Source organism: Phoenix dactylifera, chromosome 8 (genome assembly GCF_051530095.1).
Source record: "Phoenix dactylifera cultivar Ajwa chromosome 8, Ajwa_hap1_PhDact_Kaust_v1.1, whole genome shotgun sequence".
Classification (NCBI taxonomy): domain Eukaryota; kingdom Viridiplantae; phylum Streptophyta; class Magnoliopsida; order Arecales; family Arecaceae; genus Phoenix; species Phoenix dactylifera.
In genome coordinates this window covers 1,272,259-1,287,864 of record NC_143197.1, presented here as the reverse complement: position 1 = coordinate 1,287,864, position 15,606 = coordinate 1,272,259, and the positions used below count along the sequence as shown (strand labels likewise).

General features: G+C 40.7%; 2 protein-coding genes across 3 annotated transcripts; one reads left to right on the top strand and one right to left on the bottom strand.

Moving 5' to 3' along the window:
• The first annotated feature begins 1,687 nt into the window (after positions 1 to 1,687).
• On the top strand, positions 1,688 to 5,493 carry LOC103703462 (E3 ubiquitin-protein ligase XB3-like). The gene is made up of 8 exons (XM_008786313.5): positions 1,688 to 2,040; positions 2,157 to 2,216; positions 2,343 to 2,414; positions 2,531 to 2,652; positions 2,773 to 2,913; positions 3,021 to 3,128; positions 3,747 to 4,005; positions 4,727 to 5,493. The coding sequence occupies exons 1-8, from the start codon at positions 1,858 to 1,860 to the stop codon at positions 5,108 to 5,110; spliced, it is 1,329 nt and encodes a 442-aa protein (XP_008784535.2). The 5' UTR covers positions 1,688 to 1,857; the 3' UTR covers positions 5,111 to 5,493.
• A 7,200-nt stretch (positions 5,494 to 12,693) lies between these two features.
• On the bottom strand, positions 12,694 to 15,602 carry LOC103703463 (uncharacterized). Of its 2 annotated transcripts, XM_089924662.1 has the most exons (4): positions 15,047 to 15,602; positions 14,728 to 14,864; positions 14,361 to 14,510; positions 12,694 to 13,546 (listed from the first exon to the last, which is right to left on the bottom strand). In XM_089924662.1, the coding sequence occupies exons 2-4, from the start codon at positions 14,737 to 14,739 to the stop codon at positions 13,055 to 13,057; spliced, it is 654 nt and encodes a 217-aa protein (XP_089780788.1). In that variant the 5' UTR covers positions 14,740 to 14,864; positions 15,047 to 15,602; the 3' UTR covers positions 12,694 to 13,054. The 2 variants fall into 2 exon arrangements, with proteins under 2 accessions (XP_089780788.1, XP_008784536.3); XM_008786314.6 differs by lacking the exon at positions 15,047 to 15,602 and having other exon boundaries at positions 14,728 to 14,927.
• Positions 15,603 to 15,606: the final 4 nt, after the last annotated feature.

Below are 15,606 nucleotides of genomic sequence, written 5' to 3'. Positions count from 1 at the left end.
TTCACCTGTAGAATATCTTGCTCCTGGACAAAAGCTTTGCAGCCTATTTTAGATTTTTCACATATAAAGGTGCCACTCTATCATTCATCTTGATCACAACTACTAAAAACTTTTTAAAAGTACCATCCTAAATATTTTGGAACTTATGGATAATATGAAGAAAAATAAAACGTTGGCGTGACCACTTAAGCATGGTCTCTTTTTTTTAAGCATGTTCATGCATGGTATTTTTCAAATCTTTTCTTGTACACAATTCACCAGCATGCTCGTCCATTGGTACAATACTTTTTAACAACAAGAAAAAGGCTGTGAAACTAAATGTTTTCCATATGAATGCAGGGAAATTGATAGAAATAGGAAACGGATGGCCCTTCTTATAACACTTCGAATGGGAGAACGATATAATTTGCATGAAACTTAAAATTATTTTGAAGTTAACAAGATGCTAGATGGTTTTCTTTCATTACCACCTGTCTCTTAAGAAACTTTCTATGGCGCAGTGATTAAGCCACCACTTATAAGGATAGCATTTTCACCTTAATTTTATATACTTAGGTAGCCAATATAGCAAGTTAAATGAAAGAATAAAGAACAATTACGAAGGGTATAACTTCTCCCTTCTAAGAGTAACTTTTTATCATGTTTCCCTCGAATAAAGATCTTCGCACTAACTAATGGTGCTACATAAGCATCAAATACCATTCATCAACACTCAACAACTTGTGTTCACTTTTGGCATCAGGCCGTTAGAACCATACAAGATGGTCGAAGTATCAACATATATTTTCTTTTAGAAAATATATTCTTAACACCTAACTTGAAGACCACATTATTACCATTCTATATGGGACGAGTCATTCTGGACTGTAGTCTCTAAGCCCTCAAGGAGGTTGTAAGCTCTAAAATATAAATTTATCACGGAATAATAAAAAAATAATGGAATTGAGTCGTAAATTTTTTATTCCAGTTTCTATTTTTTAAGAGCCAAAAATTGCCGGTGATTTATTTATTTATTTTTCTGAACCGTCAGTCCAAATTCAATGCCAAGGGTCAAAATAATTGGAGGCTCGGGATCTGAACAGCGTGAAAACTCCGAGATTCGTCAGACTTTGGACTCTCAAGTACTGCCCTCTTCGTCATAGAAGCGACCCAGTCTCCACTTTTACCTGCCCCATTTGCTCGATTCCTAGCTCCCTCACTGCATCCGTGAAATAATAAATATAGTTCTTAAATATATTTTTATTATTAGATGTTGCGGATTTGGTCGCAGTTGATCGCTCATATCTATGCTATTTTTTAAAAGCTAATATTAAGAAAGAAATTACTGCAAGATAGATTTTATTTATTCATTTTTTTAATAAAATTGTATTAGATTAGAGGAAATGAAAGCGAATTTTTTATTTTTTTCCGTCAGCTTTTTTTTTTTTTTTTTTGACTTTATTAGCTGCGCTCGTTCATACGCCGTTGTATAAAAAAAAAAAAATTATTTCTGTTTTCGCTTGAGAATCTAATTCACCTCGCCAATTATGCTTGAAATATAATATTTTATTTTTAAAATAATATTCAGATTTTATCCAAAACTCTCATCAAGGAAAGTTATGATGTTGTTTAAGGAACAGAGGACAAGTACATGGGATTCTTTTTCTTCTTATTTTTTATTCGGATTTTTATCATTGTTCTCTCTTTTATACGGAAAATCAAGAAAGCAATGCTCGACTCCTAAATCCTGCTGGGTCTTAGAAACCCCCGGCCGCTTTCCTATTAAACGCGCTCGCCATCCACCTCCTCCTCCTCCTACCTCCCCGGGTCGTTCCGTTCGGGAGGTTGGTTGGCCGGAGACGCAGAGGTGGCGGAGAGATGGGTCAGGAGCTCAGCTGCGCCAGATCAAGCCAGGAGCACGAGTTCTTCAGCGCTGTCCGAGCCGGCGACTTGGAGGCGGTGGAGTCCGCCCTCCGCCGGGACGCCTCCCTCCTCCACCAGGCCACCATCTACGACCGCCTCTCCGCCCTCCACATCGCCGCCGCCAATGGCCGCGTCGAGGTTCGTTTCTTGCTTCCTCGAATCGATTCTCACTCTCTCCTTTTCTTCCCGGCCGTTTTTGGTGGAATCTTGGTAAATTTCCGGTTCCAATCGCTGGATTTTGGCGGCATTTGCAGGTTCTTTCTCTGTTGCTGAGACGATCTGTTATCCCCGATGTCCTAAATCGAAGTAAACAGGTGAGGAGATCATAAAAGCTCCATCTTTTTTTTTTTTTTTTTTTCTGTTTTATGGTTTTCGTTGTTTCTATCGGCCATCTTGGAGCATAAAGGCGTAACCTTTGTGCGTTTCTGTGGTAATAAAAGACTCCCCTGATGCTGGCGGCGATGCACGGGAAGATCGCCTGCGTGCAGAGGCTCCTCCAAGCCGGAGCAAATGTATGCCAAATTTCTGCGCCGTTCCCTATTTTTCCAACTTTTGTTGTTTCTTCTCCCTCCCGAAGTCTTGAGCTATGAATGGAATGTTCATCTAGATCTGCCTTTGTTTGTGTTAGATCTTGATGTTCGACTCGTTGCATGGAAGAACTTGCTTGCATTATGCTGCATATTACGGCCATTCGGATTGTCTGCAAGCCGTTCTGTCGGCAGCTCAATCCACTTCTGTTGCTGATTCTTGGTGGGTTTCTTTTCAAATCTTCCATTCACTGTTATTTGGTGGCTATGATAGATCATCCATGTCTTGATCTCCGGGGTATCTTCTAATTATTCTCTCTTCATGTGCTGTTTATGCTTGTAGGGGATTTGCTCGATTTGTGAACATTAGAGATGGCCATGGGGCGACGCCTTTGCACCTTGCAGTGAGGCAGAGACGGCCTAATTGCGTCCATATGCTTTTGGACAATGGGGCTCTCGTCTGTGCTTTGACTGGTGGATATGGGTAATTCCACAGCTTCACATTTTCCTCTTTGGATGTGCTTGGTTTCCTTCTTTGGAGTTTGGTCGGTTGTGAGAGCAGCTATCAACTCAGTAGCTATTGAATTGCAGTTGCCCAGGAAGCACTCCTCTGCACTTGGCGGCCCGCGGGGGATGCCTGGATTGCGTTCGGGAATTGCTGGCATGGGGAGCTGATCGGCTTCAAAGGGATGCATCTGGGTAAAGATTCTTTCAACACCACTTATGCCACTCAAATTGGAAAGTCTTATGTTTGATTTCTTTTCGTGATACCTTAATGTATCCATAGAATTATGAACAACTCATCATAATATTATCTTCGACGTGTTAAATTGCGTTTTCGTTTCAAGATTTTTCCATATGAAGAGTTTTAAGTAGTCTGTCTTATTATCTACTTTGCAGATCTGGATCTCTTTATGATCTTGATGCTGACAATGTTGCCAAGCTCTATATTAACATCTGTCTATTGTTTTAAACTACTAGTCTTGTTGAAGACTTAAATCTACTTAATTTGTTCCTATTATGCGATCCTAAAAGTTATAAATTATTATGTTGAATGTTTTTTTTTTCACCTTTGCCTGTCCTACTCCAATTATGATTTTTAGCGAACCTTAATTAAAAAAAAAACAATCTTCCAAAGTTTTAGTAATATCTTGTTTCCATCATTAACTGATTGGTTTGAAATGATCATTTTGGCCATGAGTTTTGAATTTGGGAAGCTCTTTTAATAGATATAATAACTACTGATATGCTGATGAACATTTCTTCTTTTCATTGTTTATTTTTTTAAAAAAAATGTATGCTGATTGATATCCGCAGGAGAATACCATATGATGTTGCTTTGAAGCGAAACCATGGAGCATGTGCGGCCCTACTAAATCCATCATCAGCAGAGCCTCTGGTTTGGCCTTCTCCATTAAAGTTCATCAGTGAGCTGGATCGAGATGCAAAGGCTCTATTAGAGGCAGCTCTGATGGAAGCTAATAGGGAAAGGGAGAAGAAGATCTTGAAGGGGACAGCATATTCCTTGCCATCCCCTGCGCATTCAGCTGATGGAATCGATGATGACATCTCCGAGGTAGCCTACTGTGCTTACTTTCTGGTTTCAGTTTGAATTGAACAATGACCGCATTCCCTTCTTAATAGATCAGTAGGACCATAAGGTTACTATGATGCAGTAGTAATGCATGTTGGTTGATAGAATTTTCCAGTCATCTGTCGTGGTGGACGTTTTGGGCTTGAGGTGATGCATAGCATATATGTTGCTTTAGATTCTCGCGAACTTATCGTCCTTGTATGGTCCGAGCTTAACAATATATGCTTTTTATTGTTGCCGAGCTGCAAGAAGAGTTAGGTATGGCTTGATAACATCATGATGCTGCTATCCATAGCTGAGCATGTGCTGGCTTCGAGCAAGCTGCTATATTTTCACTCTTGATTAAATAGAGTACTTGTTATACATTTGGGCCACCACATACAGAGGTGATGCAGATCAGGCTAAGAGTAGCAGTACCACCCAACCAATAAGCTACACGAAGATTGCGTCACGATATGTAATGCTAACTACTTTATGATTGACTGCTGAATTCATATCAACAACATATGATACACAAATACACATTTTGCTATCCTGATATCAGCATCTTTGTTAATGGTAATCCATGAAGCATGATAGATAAGTCAAACGTAGTTATCTAATCTTGTGTTCAATATTTTTCCTCTTCGAGACAAGTATACCTGCTGATAGAACACCTAATTGGAACATTTTGATCTGATTCATGTGGTGAAATGTCCTGCAGGCGAGCGACACCGAGCTCTGCTGTATCTGCTTCGACCAAGTCTGCACCATCGAGGTCCAAGGCTGTGGGCATCAGATGTGTGCGCATTGCACATTGGCTCTATGCTGCCACAGCAAGCCCAACCCCGCAACGTCGAGCCTGCCAGCCCCCGCCTGCCCCTTCTGCCGCAGCAACATAGCCCGGCTGGTGGTGGCCAAAACCAGGGCCGAGGATGACGGAGACAATGGCAGCTCAAAGCAGAGGCGGTCGAGGAGGTCTCGGAATGTCGGCGAAGGAAGCAGCAGCTTCAAAGGCCTATCTTCTGCTATGGGATCATTTGGAAAGATGGGCGGCCGTGGTTCAGGGCGGATGGCCGATAGTAAGGATGTGGTGGATAAGCCTTGAGACGCCCCAATTCATGACAGGTGAACAATTTTGAGGGATCCTTGAAGCAGTCCATTGCTTTTATGTAGATTCTCTCATTCTAAAGGCAGAAGGAGAAATCCAATAAGCAGTCCCCTATGCAGTTTTTGGGTCGGTCTTTGGGTGCTAGTAGCAAGGACCGTACACTCTGGTGCTTTTGGTAAGGCTGGTTGTCCTCACCTTTGCTGATGAGAGATTGTAGTTGTAATTATTGTGACTGGTGCCCATTGTGGGAACTCAAAAGTGGTTGCATCAAGGACCGCCACAATCCAACTAGTTTTCTTTGAAGGGTGGAGAAGTTGTAGGCCTGCCTGTCTACTTCTGTAACAACAAAGATGGTACAAATGAACAATTCATTTAAATGACCTTTGGGTGTTGGCTACCATGTGACTGCCATATAATTGTGCATGGAGGTAGGGCTCCATTATTCAGTGGTTGATCCGATTGGAGAAAACCAATTTTTTTTGTTTTTAACCTTCCGAACTCAAAATTTTTTGAAACAAATTTAAAAGAAGACGAAAAAATTTCGAAAGTAGGATTTATATCCTCTTTTCTCATTGATGATCATAATATATAGCCATTATATGTAATAGTGAGATCTGTTCTTGTATAATTCAGATCGGATTTCCATCCTAGCTCTAATTAGCCTCATTTTTCTAATATATATATATATATATATATATATATATATATATATATATGATTAGTAGAAATAAATTTGAAAAAATTAAAATTCCATGGGAGATAGATTTTGACTTTTACATCAGCTTTGATTTCTGTATTTTGGTAAATTATTGTTGGATTAAGAGATACATCTGATTAAAATTTTTCTCAAAAAAAAATTGATTTGACGGGTCTATTTTAAAACCTAAATAATGGAATTTGGGCTTGATCACTAGAGGCAAGGCTCTTTTCGGGAGGCGGTGTCATATTGTAAGTCTTGAAAAATTATCCTATTTCAAAAAAAAAAAAAAACATTTCAATCACCATCTATGATTAAGCTATGATCTCCAAAAATTTGGCTTAGGACTCAACTTTGGTAGATCTTGTTCTTGAACTCTATTTACAGCAATCTATTGTTTTGAATTAGCGCTCCATTTAGCTTTACACTGCTCGTCTGACTTGTGTAGCTTGGTTCATAAGGTGAAATCTGCTTTCTGAAATTTGTTGTTGAGGTAGTTGGACTGTGGGATCCCCTGGATGATGGGGGCACAAGGCCAAACTATTGATGCTGGGGATATATATATTACTTAAAAGAGAGCATGGAACCAAGTGGTTGATTGGTGATGGGTATAGTATGGATGTTGTGGAGGACTCTTAGGTGGATTCTCTCTCGGTGAAGCTCTGGCTGATCATAGTCAATGTTGAGGCCGTGGATAGTCTGTGGGCTTGCGATCTCCTCCACTTGGACAGAGTTGGGTGGGAGACCAGCCGGATCGACCATCTGTTTGGTGAGCACCTCGCAGAGAGCTACGGAGGTGGCCTCGTATGTGGCAAATCACTCTGGGGAGTTCTCTAAATTGGTAAGAGGGAGCTGCCTAAAGTGCTCCGAGACTTAGGGCTCGTTTGGTTCACGGGAAGCATTTTCCCTCGTAGGAATATAATTCCTGGGAAATAAATTCCTAAGAAGAGGATGCCTAGGAAAATACTTTTGGCATGTTTAGTTGACCATGAAAAAGTGACAAATTTCCAAAGTGTTTATGTTTGATTAGCGATCCACTTTCCTAGGAAAGTTATGTATAATTCCTATTATGCCCTTAATAAAAATTAGGCCTTTAATGCCTCTTTAATGCTTCTTTAATGCTGAAGGGTCTTTTTGGAAAAAAATAAAAATGGAATGATTCCCGCCTTATGGAAAAGTAACTTTTCCATGTTTCTCATGGGAAAGACTTTTTCATGAAATGTGGGAACCATATTTCCATGGGAATACAACTTTCTCATTTCTCTTATTTGAAAACTCCAACCAAACAAGAGGCATCTCATTACTTTTTCGTTGACCACACTTTCCTTCGTTCTTTTCCCGCGAACCAAACGAGCCCTTATTACTTTTTAACTTTCTTGGATGTATTTACACGAGAAGTATATGAGTCCTAACTAACTTTGTGGGGGAAAAAAAAGATGTGTTCACCCTTCCACCCCACGAATGCTGGCTCTTGGTGTTGGGTCAAGATGTTGACATGGGCCCGGGTGGGGTTCAGCTGCCGTGTGAAGGAAGGATAAACATTGGACTAAACAGCAGAAAGTTGAAATAAAGGTCGAAATGACAATTGTTAAGCTCTCTCCATCCCATTGATTTTGTTTTGCAATGAAGGAAGGATCCTTTTGAAATCAAATCAAGATAGCATATAGAGTGGGGAATAGAGGAGGGAGATCACAAGAGTCTCTTGTCCGGATGCATTCCTTTTTCCTAGCTTTAGATTCCAAAAGCCCTCAAAATATCTACTTCATTGGTCGACCATCACAATTAAATCTTAGATGTTGTTGAAGCAAAGCAGTCCAAGTTGACGAAGTGATGGCATCATGTGAACGTCTTGATAGCCAAGTCAAATGCTTAATACGATGACTAATAATCAAATAGATGGTATGATCATCTCTTCTGTTCCACTTGCCGGGTTGATTGCTGTATACTCATCTGATGTAGCATGATGGTGGTAAGGCTGTTCATTGGAAAATCAACATGTCATCTTGATTCGAATCTCAAAGTGCAGTGGAAATAAAGTTTTCATTAATCAGACATATTTGTATCTAATCATTCGATTATTAGTTTGAAAAACCAAACTTAATGATCGAAAAAAAACATCTACATAAGCATCTACATGTGGTCTACATATGTCATCATGAATAAAATTTTAAGTTCGCTCTAACATAAGTTATAAGAAATTTTTACAACTTGGACAGCCCTAGCCTCATCCAATTTGGCTCGTAAATTTTATACAAAAAAAAAAAAATCATTGAGGTATTCTAGAGTGTGAAGAAAATTGATCGAATCAAGTTCTTTGAATTCCTAAAGCTTAGTTATTTGATAAGATTTTATTCAATTTGTTCTTTTTTTTAATCTAAACTTCATTCAATTCGTTATGTAGGCCCGTGTTATATAACATAACAAGCGAACTTCATCTAGATTCCCTTTTGCTCTATTAATGTTATATTTATTCAAATTTCCAATGCATCAAACAACCTGAAGCTTTTAAAAATTGAATTATAAAAGGTGCTGCCTGCTCAAAACCGAAGGATTGTGATCCAAAAATCGAACATACCTCAACCCTAAAAGAAAAGTCTGGATTGAATTTTTCAGCAGGAGAGCATAAAATGTTATCTCCATTCTCACTCATCATGCTCGCCAAACCATCCACACATATTTTTTACCTTTTTTTTGGGTACAACGACCGCTCACGCTACTTTAATGCAAGTGCAACTAGCAAAATCAAGAAAAAGAAAATGACAAAGTAGTGAAAAATCGACCTCTGTTATGTCCAGAGGATCTCTTTAGAGTATCGGGCAGCATAGGTGATGACCCAATCAACAACTTTGTTCATTTTTCGGTACACATACACAGCCTGAAAGGTGCTACAGTCTCTTACCATCCAACAGATATCGCAAAGTAAAGGATTTTCATCCTCTTTCGCCTCTTATTCCATATCCAATCGATCACCGTCGCAGAATTTCTTTGAAGGAGGATACACTCAATCTTCAGTACCCGCCTCATATATATACCGATCTTTTTCAAATTTTAAAAGTTGATGCGTATGGAGTTGTTTTTCATCGTTTTTGTATATCTATATTATCTTGTTATTTTTTTTTTTTTTCCAGCGAAGAACTTCTTATCTGGATGTATCAAACAAAAAAAAAAAAAAGAGAAAGGTCTCAATTATTGTGGATCCGTCGCTACGCCATGTGCGTTGGGCGAGGCAGCTGGTGAAACCCGTGACCTCTGGACGTGAAATCTGCTCGTTTCGGCCGAAAGCGGGTCCAAAGACTGAGGCCGCGTGCGTCCGCTTCTCTTTTTTTTTTTTTTTGGGTACCGATGGCGTGCCCATCGTTGTTCCCCTGAACGAATGCAACCATCATGAATTACGCCTGTACGAACGCTGCACTCCCAAAAAAGAGAAGAAAAAGAGAAGAGAGCGTTGGAAGCTATATTGGACTGGTCTCTCGCAATAAGGATGGGTCCCATTGAGATGGAAGATGGGTGGTGCTTTTGATGGAGTCTCCAATTCTGGGCTCCGTGTTCTGGTCCCTGTACTACAAGATCGTAAGATAAATGTACAAATACCTATCTTTCTACGACGGCTCTACTAATAATAGATAGAAAAGAAGGTGCTAATTTTGACGGATCTACTTTGGATGGAGATAGAAAAAGAGATGTATATTTTGTTATTCGAGATTCATACTTCAGAGTGGTGACAGCGGGCGGTTGCCAATTATTTGACACTTCGGTCTCCGGGACGGAGTTGAGGACGGTCTGGATGGGCCTTCGACATGCAAGACGGATGCTGCAGGCCAGTTCGGTCATCTTAGAGGGCGACTTAGCCACGATGATTAGTTAGATTCAGGAGGGTCCGAGAGATGTGAGCTCGGACCACCCTCTACTATGGGACATCCAGATGATGATGAAAGATGGGGTAGCATTTCAGGCCAAGCATGTATTTAGAGAGGCTAACGGAGTTGCTGACTGGGTGGCTGCTTACATAGCTAATCATTCAGAGTATACCTTATGGTCAGAAGAGGGAGAGCTGCCTCGGACACTCCGTGAGCTTGTATTCCTTAATTTTATTGGATATATTCGTACATGTATTGCATGATGAATTGTCAAAGTAAAAAAAGAAAAAAAAAAGAAAAAAGAAGAAGAAGAGAGGTATAGGGATGATTTGGTTGAGATGGGATCGTAGGAGAAGGATTGTGATTAGAAGTTGGAACTGATAGTGGACCTCAACTGCTTCATTTCGACAGGTTGATGAGGCTTCTATATGAAGGGTAGCACCATGCAAAACCCTTAAAGCCCATATTTGTTCCAAAATCTAAAAAACAGTTGGGAGATGGGCTTTAGTAGTGGGCTAGTTAGATTATATGGAAGCACTTGCTCGGATGGTACCATTTTTTGTCACTTCGATAAAAAGAGTTAGGCCTATTTGGGGGAGCTTTTGAAGGGCCAAAAAGCACTTTCTGGCTCTCCAAAAGTACTTTTAGCTAAAAAATGGTGTTTGGTAAATTTTCTGAAAAGCTGTTTCAGCTTTTGCGGGAAGCTGAAAACAGCTTTTGGGGGAAAGCTCTAATTTGGAGCTTTCCGAAAATGCCGTTTTCAGCTTTTTCTGAAAGCTGTATTTTTGACCAAAATACCCCCATTTAAAAAAAAAAAATTTCCTCCCAAAAACCTCTCTCTCACGATCTCTTCCTCTCCCACCCAACCCCATTCCCTCTCCCCCGCCGCCGCACCCTCTCCCTCTGCCCCGCCGTCGCACCCCCTCCCTCTCCCCCGCCCCCATGGTGGGGAGGTGCCGAAGAAGAGGAAGACATGTGGTCTTCCCCTTCCCGCGGCCGCGACCAGCGACGATGTCCCCGTCACGGAAAGGGACGGTGCCGAAGAAGAAGGAGGTCCCACGGCCCCCCTCCCGCGTCTGCGAGGCCCCGCCGTCGCACCCCCTCCCTCTCCCCCTTCTTGCGGCCGCCAGCGGTCACGACCCGCCCCCCTCCCGCGTCCGCCACGGCCCGGCCCGGCGCTACGTCGGCCTCGCGGGAGAGCACTTCCCAGCCTCCCAGGGGGCCAGCCATGGCCGCCGCCGGCCACGACCCGGCCCCCTCCCGCGGCCGCGGCGGCCTAGCCCCCTTCCGGCGCCGCCGGCTGCGCGGGAGGAGAATAAAGGAGAACGGGGGAGAGGAAGGAAGGAGAAGAAGAGAAGAAAAAAAAAAGAAAAGAAAAAGAAAAGGAAAAAAAGAAGAAAAGAAAAGAAAAAAAGAGAAGAAAAGAAAATTTAAAAAATAAAAAATAAATAAATAAATAAATATTTATATAATTGAATGAATGAATGAATAAATAAATAAGATAATAAAATAAATATATTTGAACATTATTAATTATTTACACTAATAATTATAATATTTTATACCTTTATTATTGTATTATACTATAAATATTATATTATATTACATTACATTATAATACATTAATATGTTATTTTAAATAATTTAATATTATGTTATATTATGAGAAATTAATTTATACTAATAATTATAATATTTTATACCTTTATTATTGTATTATACTATAAATATAATATATATTACATTATATCATAATACATTAATATGTTATGTTAAATAATTTAATATTATGTTATATTACCAAATATTAATTTACTCTAATAATTATATTACTATTATGCTATATTATAATAATATTATTTTATATTACAAAAATATTATACTATATCGTATATTTATGTATTAATATATGTTATGTTTTATTATATTCTGTTGTATAATACTATGCAATGTCCTTTATGGTAATTTTGTCATACAAAAGTACTTTTTCAGTTTGTTTATCAAATATAAAACAAAGTACCACAGCACTTAATGTAGTTACCAAACAGCAAACAGCTTTTTATAACAGCTCTACTTCAGACAGCTCTACTTCCAACAGCTCTACTGCCAACAGCTCCCTCAAACAGGGCCTTAGTCTTTGATGATGAGGTAGACATAGGATAGAAAAGGTAAGGATTAACCCCTTCTAATCTCAAAAAATAGATAAAAAAAAAAATACATGGCAGGCAATTTTTCTATCGAATTGCTTGCAAAGCTGGATGGTGAAATGAGTTGCAACTGTGGTTTTGCGCCCGACTTCCCGGGGCAACTCTAATGTAGTAGTGTTGTTGTCCTAATAGAACATCACATATGGTCAGGAAATGTGGAAGGTGGGCCGGCCTTCACACGGGGGCCCAACTTGAGGATAAGATCTGCTGAAGAGACTTGACATGGTGGCAAGAGCAAATTAGTTTTGCGTGTAGTTTTTATATGAGTTTGCCATTCATCTGCATCTTTTCTCTCAAGGAGAAGAAAGGCAAATGGCATATTATGCTACCTAGGAGGTTAGAAACTTTAAAAAATTCACTAAAATTGGGCTGAATTTTTTTTATAGAAATCGGACCTATTAACTTACCCAGCTCTTTTTCCCCCTAAAGGCCCATCCTAGTCCAGGCCTAAACCCATCTACGAGCCTGTTGGATGGTAAGGAAAATCTATAGAGATTTTTTTTTTTTTTTTTTTTAAATTTCTCCCACAGAATTTGGATTAGAAAGGGATCGAGTTAATATACGCCTCGCTTAAATAAACTGTGTAATCCATGATTCAATAAAAAAAATTAGCTCAATCCTGCTAGATTTCTCAAACAGGCCCTTGATTTGTTCAAAATTTGTCCGGAAAATGCTACTATAAACCTTCCCTCCAATTCCAATTATGGATAGGTATGTCACAATAATAAGTTCTACACCCACCTGCGCGTTGCAATGAAAATGTCAATCCACATAGATTAGTATATGCTCTCTGTACCGCTAGGTATCATGGAGAATAAGACAGGCAACAAGAAGCTTTTATTTCTTGAGTTCAAAAAAAAGGATTGCTTTCTCAGCTAAAGGGTAAGGGAAAAACCGGTTAGGTTTAATGAAGGATGCCTACTTTTCCCTCCAATTCATTATGTGTCTTGAAGTGCTAATAGAAACAAGAGAGTCCGAACCCACCACTATCCCTCCCAGTAGAACTTTTGGCTGAGTGCCTGGCGATCCAAGCCTTGGGATAAACTAAACCAGATCCACCTTCTCCGAGGGCTTCCATAAGTGAGATGTTCCGAGCTAAGACCATAGAACCGAAAGCTGAACTTGCACTGTAAAACAATACATTCTCTCAGAATGGAAGTTGGCAACTTGATGCCTGTCTTCATCGACTGCACTGACCGCCCATGCATGGAAACATCAGTGCAAAACAGTAGCCATTGTCATCGCTCGAGCCTCCTCTAGAATTTGATTTCTTAACGTCTCCAACCAATACCAGAGCTCCGTTTCCATCAACTTGAGGTGGAACGATAAGGCCATTTGCAAAAAGAGAGTTGGTCGCTGCATTGGGCTGGTTTTCAGGCAATCCATCAAGTTCATACGCAATAGGATTCCTGTTCCTCCTGTGGGCAGTACTAGCTCTTCTCTCCACCTCAAGAAAATGGCCAAGGGATGGAGCATTACTGGTCTTCTCACTTTTAAGCTGAGCCTTTGTGCAAAGAGAGAACCAAGTTCTGTTCGTATGGCTCCTCTTCCCTCTTGAAGTGTCTGGCTTCCTGCTTCTTCTAAGGGATCTACTCGACAGCTCAAGAATGCTTGTAATGCCCATAAGGCTGCCAAGTGTGATGCTCCTGTCAAGGAAGAAAGATCCAGTGGACTGCAACCAGAAATGTCGAACAATGTTACATAATGAACTAGTTTAGTTGTTATGGAAAATCTGATTATATCTTAATATCTTATAAATTGTTCGAGACAAACTCTGGCGAAGGAAATCCTGCTCAAGTGAGTGCAGGTTTGACCCCTTACTCATGAAGGTAGAATTGCATGCGGATGCACTTGGATTGGCAGTGCTATAATCTTTCATCCATTCCATGTTCTAGTTTGAATGTTTGATAAAAATATGAGAGGGACCCACAACAAGATGATGCGTTGGTTGGTGATTTTGGTCTCCTTTCGGAAGAATTAAAAATGGGGAAGCACCATAAAGACATAAATAAGACCCCGAGGAGAGTGAGGACCAAAGACGCTTGCCATGTGACAATCTTATGCAAGGAAAACTCTCACAGAAGCTCGCCAGAATCATGAAGCGTGCTTGTTGGTGCCATGGCTATGATGAGTTTTGACGAAAGGCCATGATGGAGTAACATGTGATTAGAGAAAAGATATGTAATCTGTGGGAAAAGAAAAAAAAGACCATGAAATCCATCATTAGAAAAGAAGGAAAAGTGTAGTTAGGACTGAACTGCAAGAAGGTGAATAGGCAACTAGGTGGTAATCAAAGGAATATTTTCATTCTTTTCTTTGTTTAAGAAGGTCAAGCCATACACCCTTCAAAAAAAAGGTCAGGCCATACTCCTACATCTACCCTTGTCATCATCTCTAGAATCCTGATAGGATGAAAGAAGAACAAAATTTGGAGCCCTAGCTAGGTTGCCACTTGCCTCAGTTCTAGTCCTTATTAATTGTTTTACCTCTGTATCCAAATCTGATGAAGTAATAGAAGATGAACTTGGGGAACCAGAGACCCGAGTACTCAAGGAAAGAGACCCAGAAAAATCGAGGTTCCTTATTAAACCAGCCCTCACATTCAATGGCTGCAGTCCCAGGGGCCACCCACCTTCCTGTCATTCAGGCAATAAAGAGAGTCAGAAAAAAATAAAAATAAGACACATAAAATGACACAGTAGCCTGCACGGAAGAACAGGGAGAAAGAGCCAGAGAGATTCATAGAGATCCATAGAGACATGACATGAGAAGCAGACAGAACCTAGCTACTAAATCGAGAGGTAGAGAGGAGGAACAATATGAGAACATGCAAACAAATCTAAATTTATGTACCTGTCGAGCCATTTGCTCCACCACTTGGCTGTTGAGCTGCTGGGTTAATCAAGTCACTTCATATAACCAGGCACCAGCACAGTTCATTAGGAAGAGCCCAAAGGAGGCTCAGTTGAAGAGCATAGGAACATGAGCTTCTGAAACACACACACGGGGAGAGAGAGAGAGAGAGAGAGAGAGAGAGAGAGAGAGATGTGAGCCACCAGAGAATGATCCTTCCAATGTATATACATATATATAGAATCTGCTCTCCCACTGTCTTGTTTAACAGAAAGTAAAAGAAGCGAAGAAGACAGGGCAGGGGCATCAATTGCCATACCAAAGGCCTGGTTCACCTTTTCTTCGCCATGGCCAGAACGAGAAATTATTAAGACCGGGTCTACCAGAACAGCTCTATCGGTTCAAGAGTTACATCCGGTAAAAGATGACAGAGCACCAGATGGACCTGGTCCAAATCCTGGAGCGCGTGGACGGTGGATGACAGAATGAATCCTCTTCCCAAATGGTTTACATGCAAGGAGGGTAATGTGGCGACTGACCGTTGGACTGGTCCAGTGGACCTGGTCCATGCAACAATTTCTCCACACCATGATGACAGCTGGGGCTTTTGCCTGAAGAGGCCTCTTTGACGACATTGGACTAAAGGTCCCAGAGTCGCAGCCTCCAAGAACTGCTCGCCAGCCAAGTTCTCCAAGGCCTGAATGATGACAGCCGTACCCACTGCCTGAGCCTAACCCACCAGCGCCCGTCGTGCGTCTGGCCAAACTCCAAATAAATATTCAACGAGTTCCAAACTAATTTATGGGCGGGTTTTGGCCGTGGTGCTGCCAGGTACTTTTGCAATCCTGGATAAGGACTTGGCAATGATCTACCGAGTAT

Coding starts and splice junctions, on each gene's coding strand:
- LOC103703462 (XM_008786313.5), top strand. CDS start 1,858: ATGGGTCAGGAGCTCAGCTGCGCCAGATCAAGCCAGGAGCACGAGTTC. Junction 2,217..2,342: donor TCCTAAATCGAAGTAAACAG/GTGAGGAGATCA, acceptor TGGTAATAAAAG/ACTCCCCTGATGCTGGCGGC. Junction 2,914..3,020: donor GCTTTGACTGGTGGATATGG/GTAATTCCACAG, acceptor ATTGAATTGCAG/TTGCCCAGGAAGCACTCCTC.
- LOC103703463 (XM_089924662.1), bottom strand. Junction 13,547..14,360: donor CATCAGATTTGGATACAGAG/GTAAAACAATTA, acceptor TTCTGGTTGCAG/TCCACTGGATCTTTCTTCCT.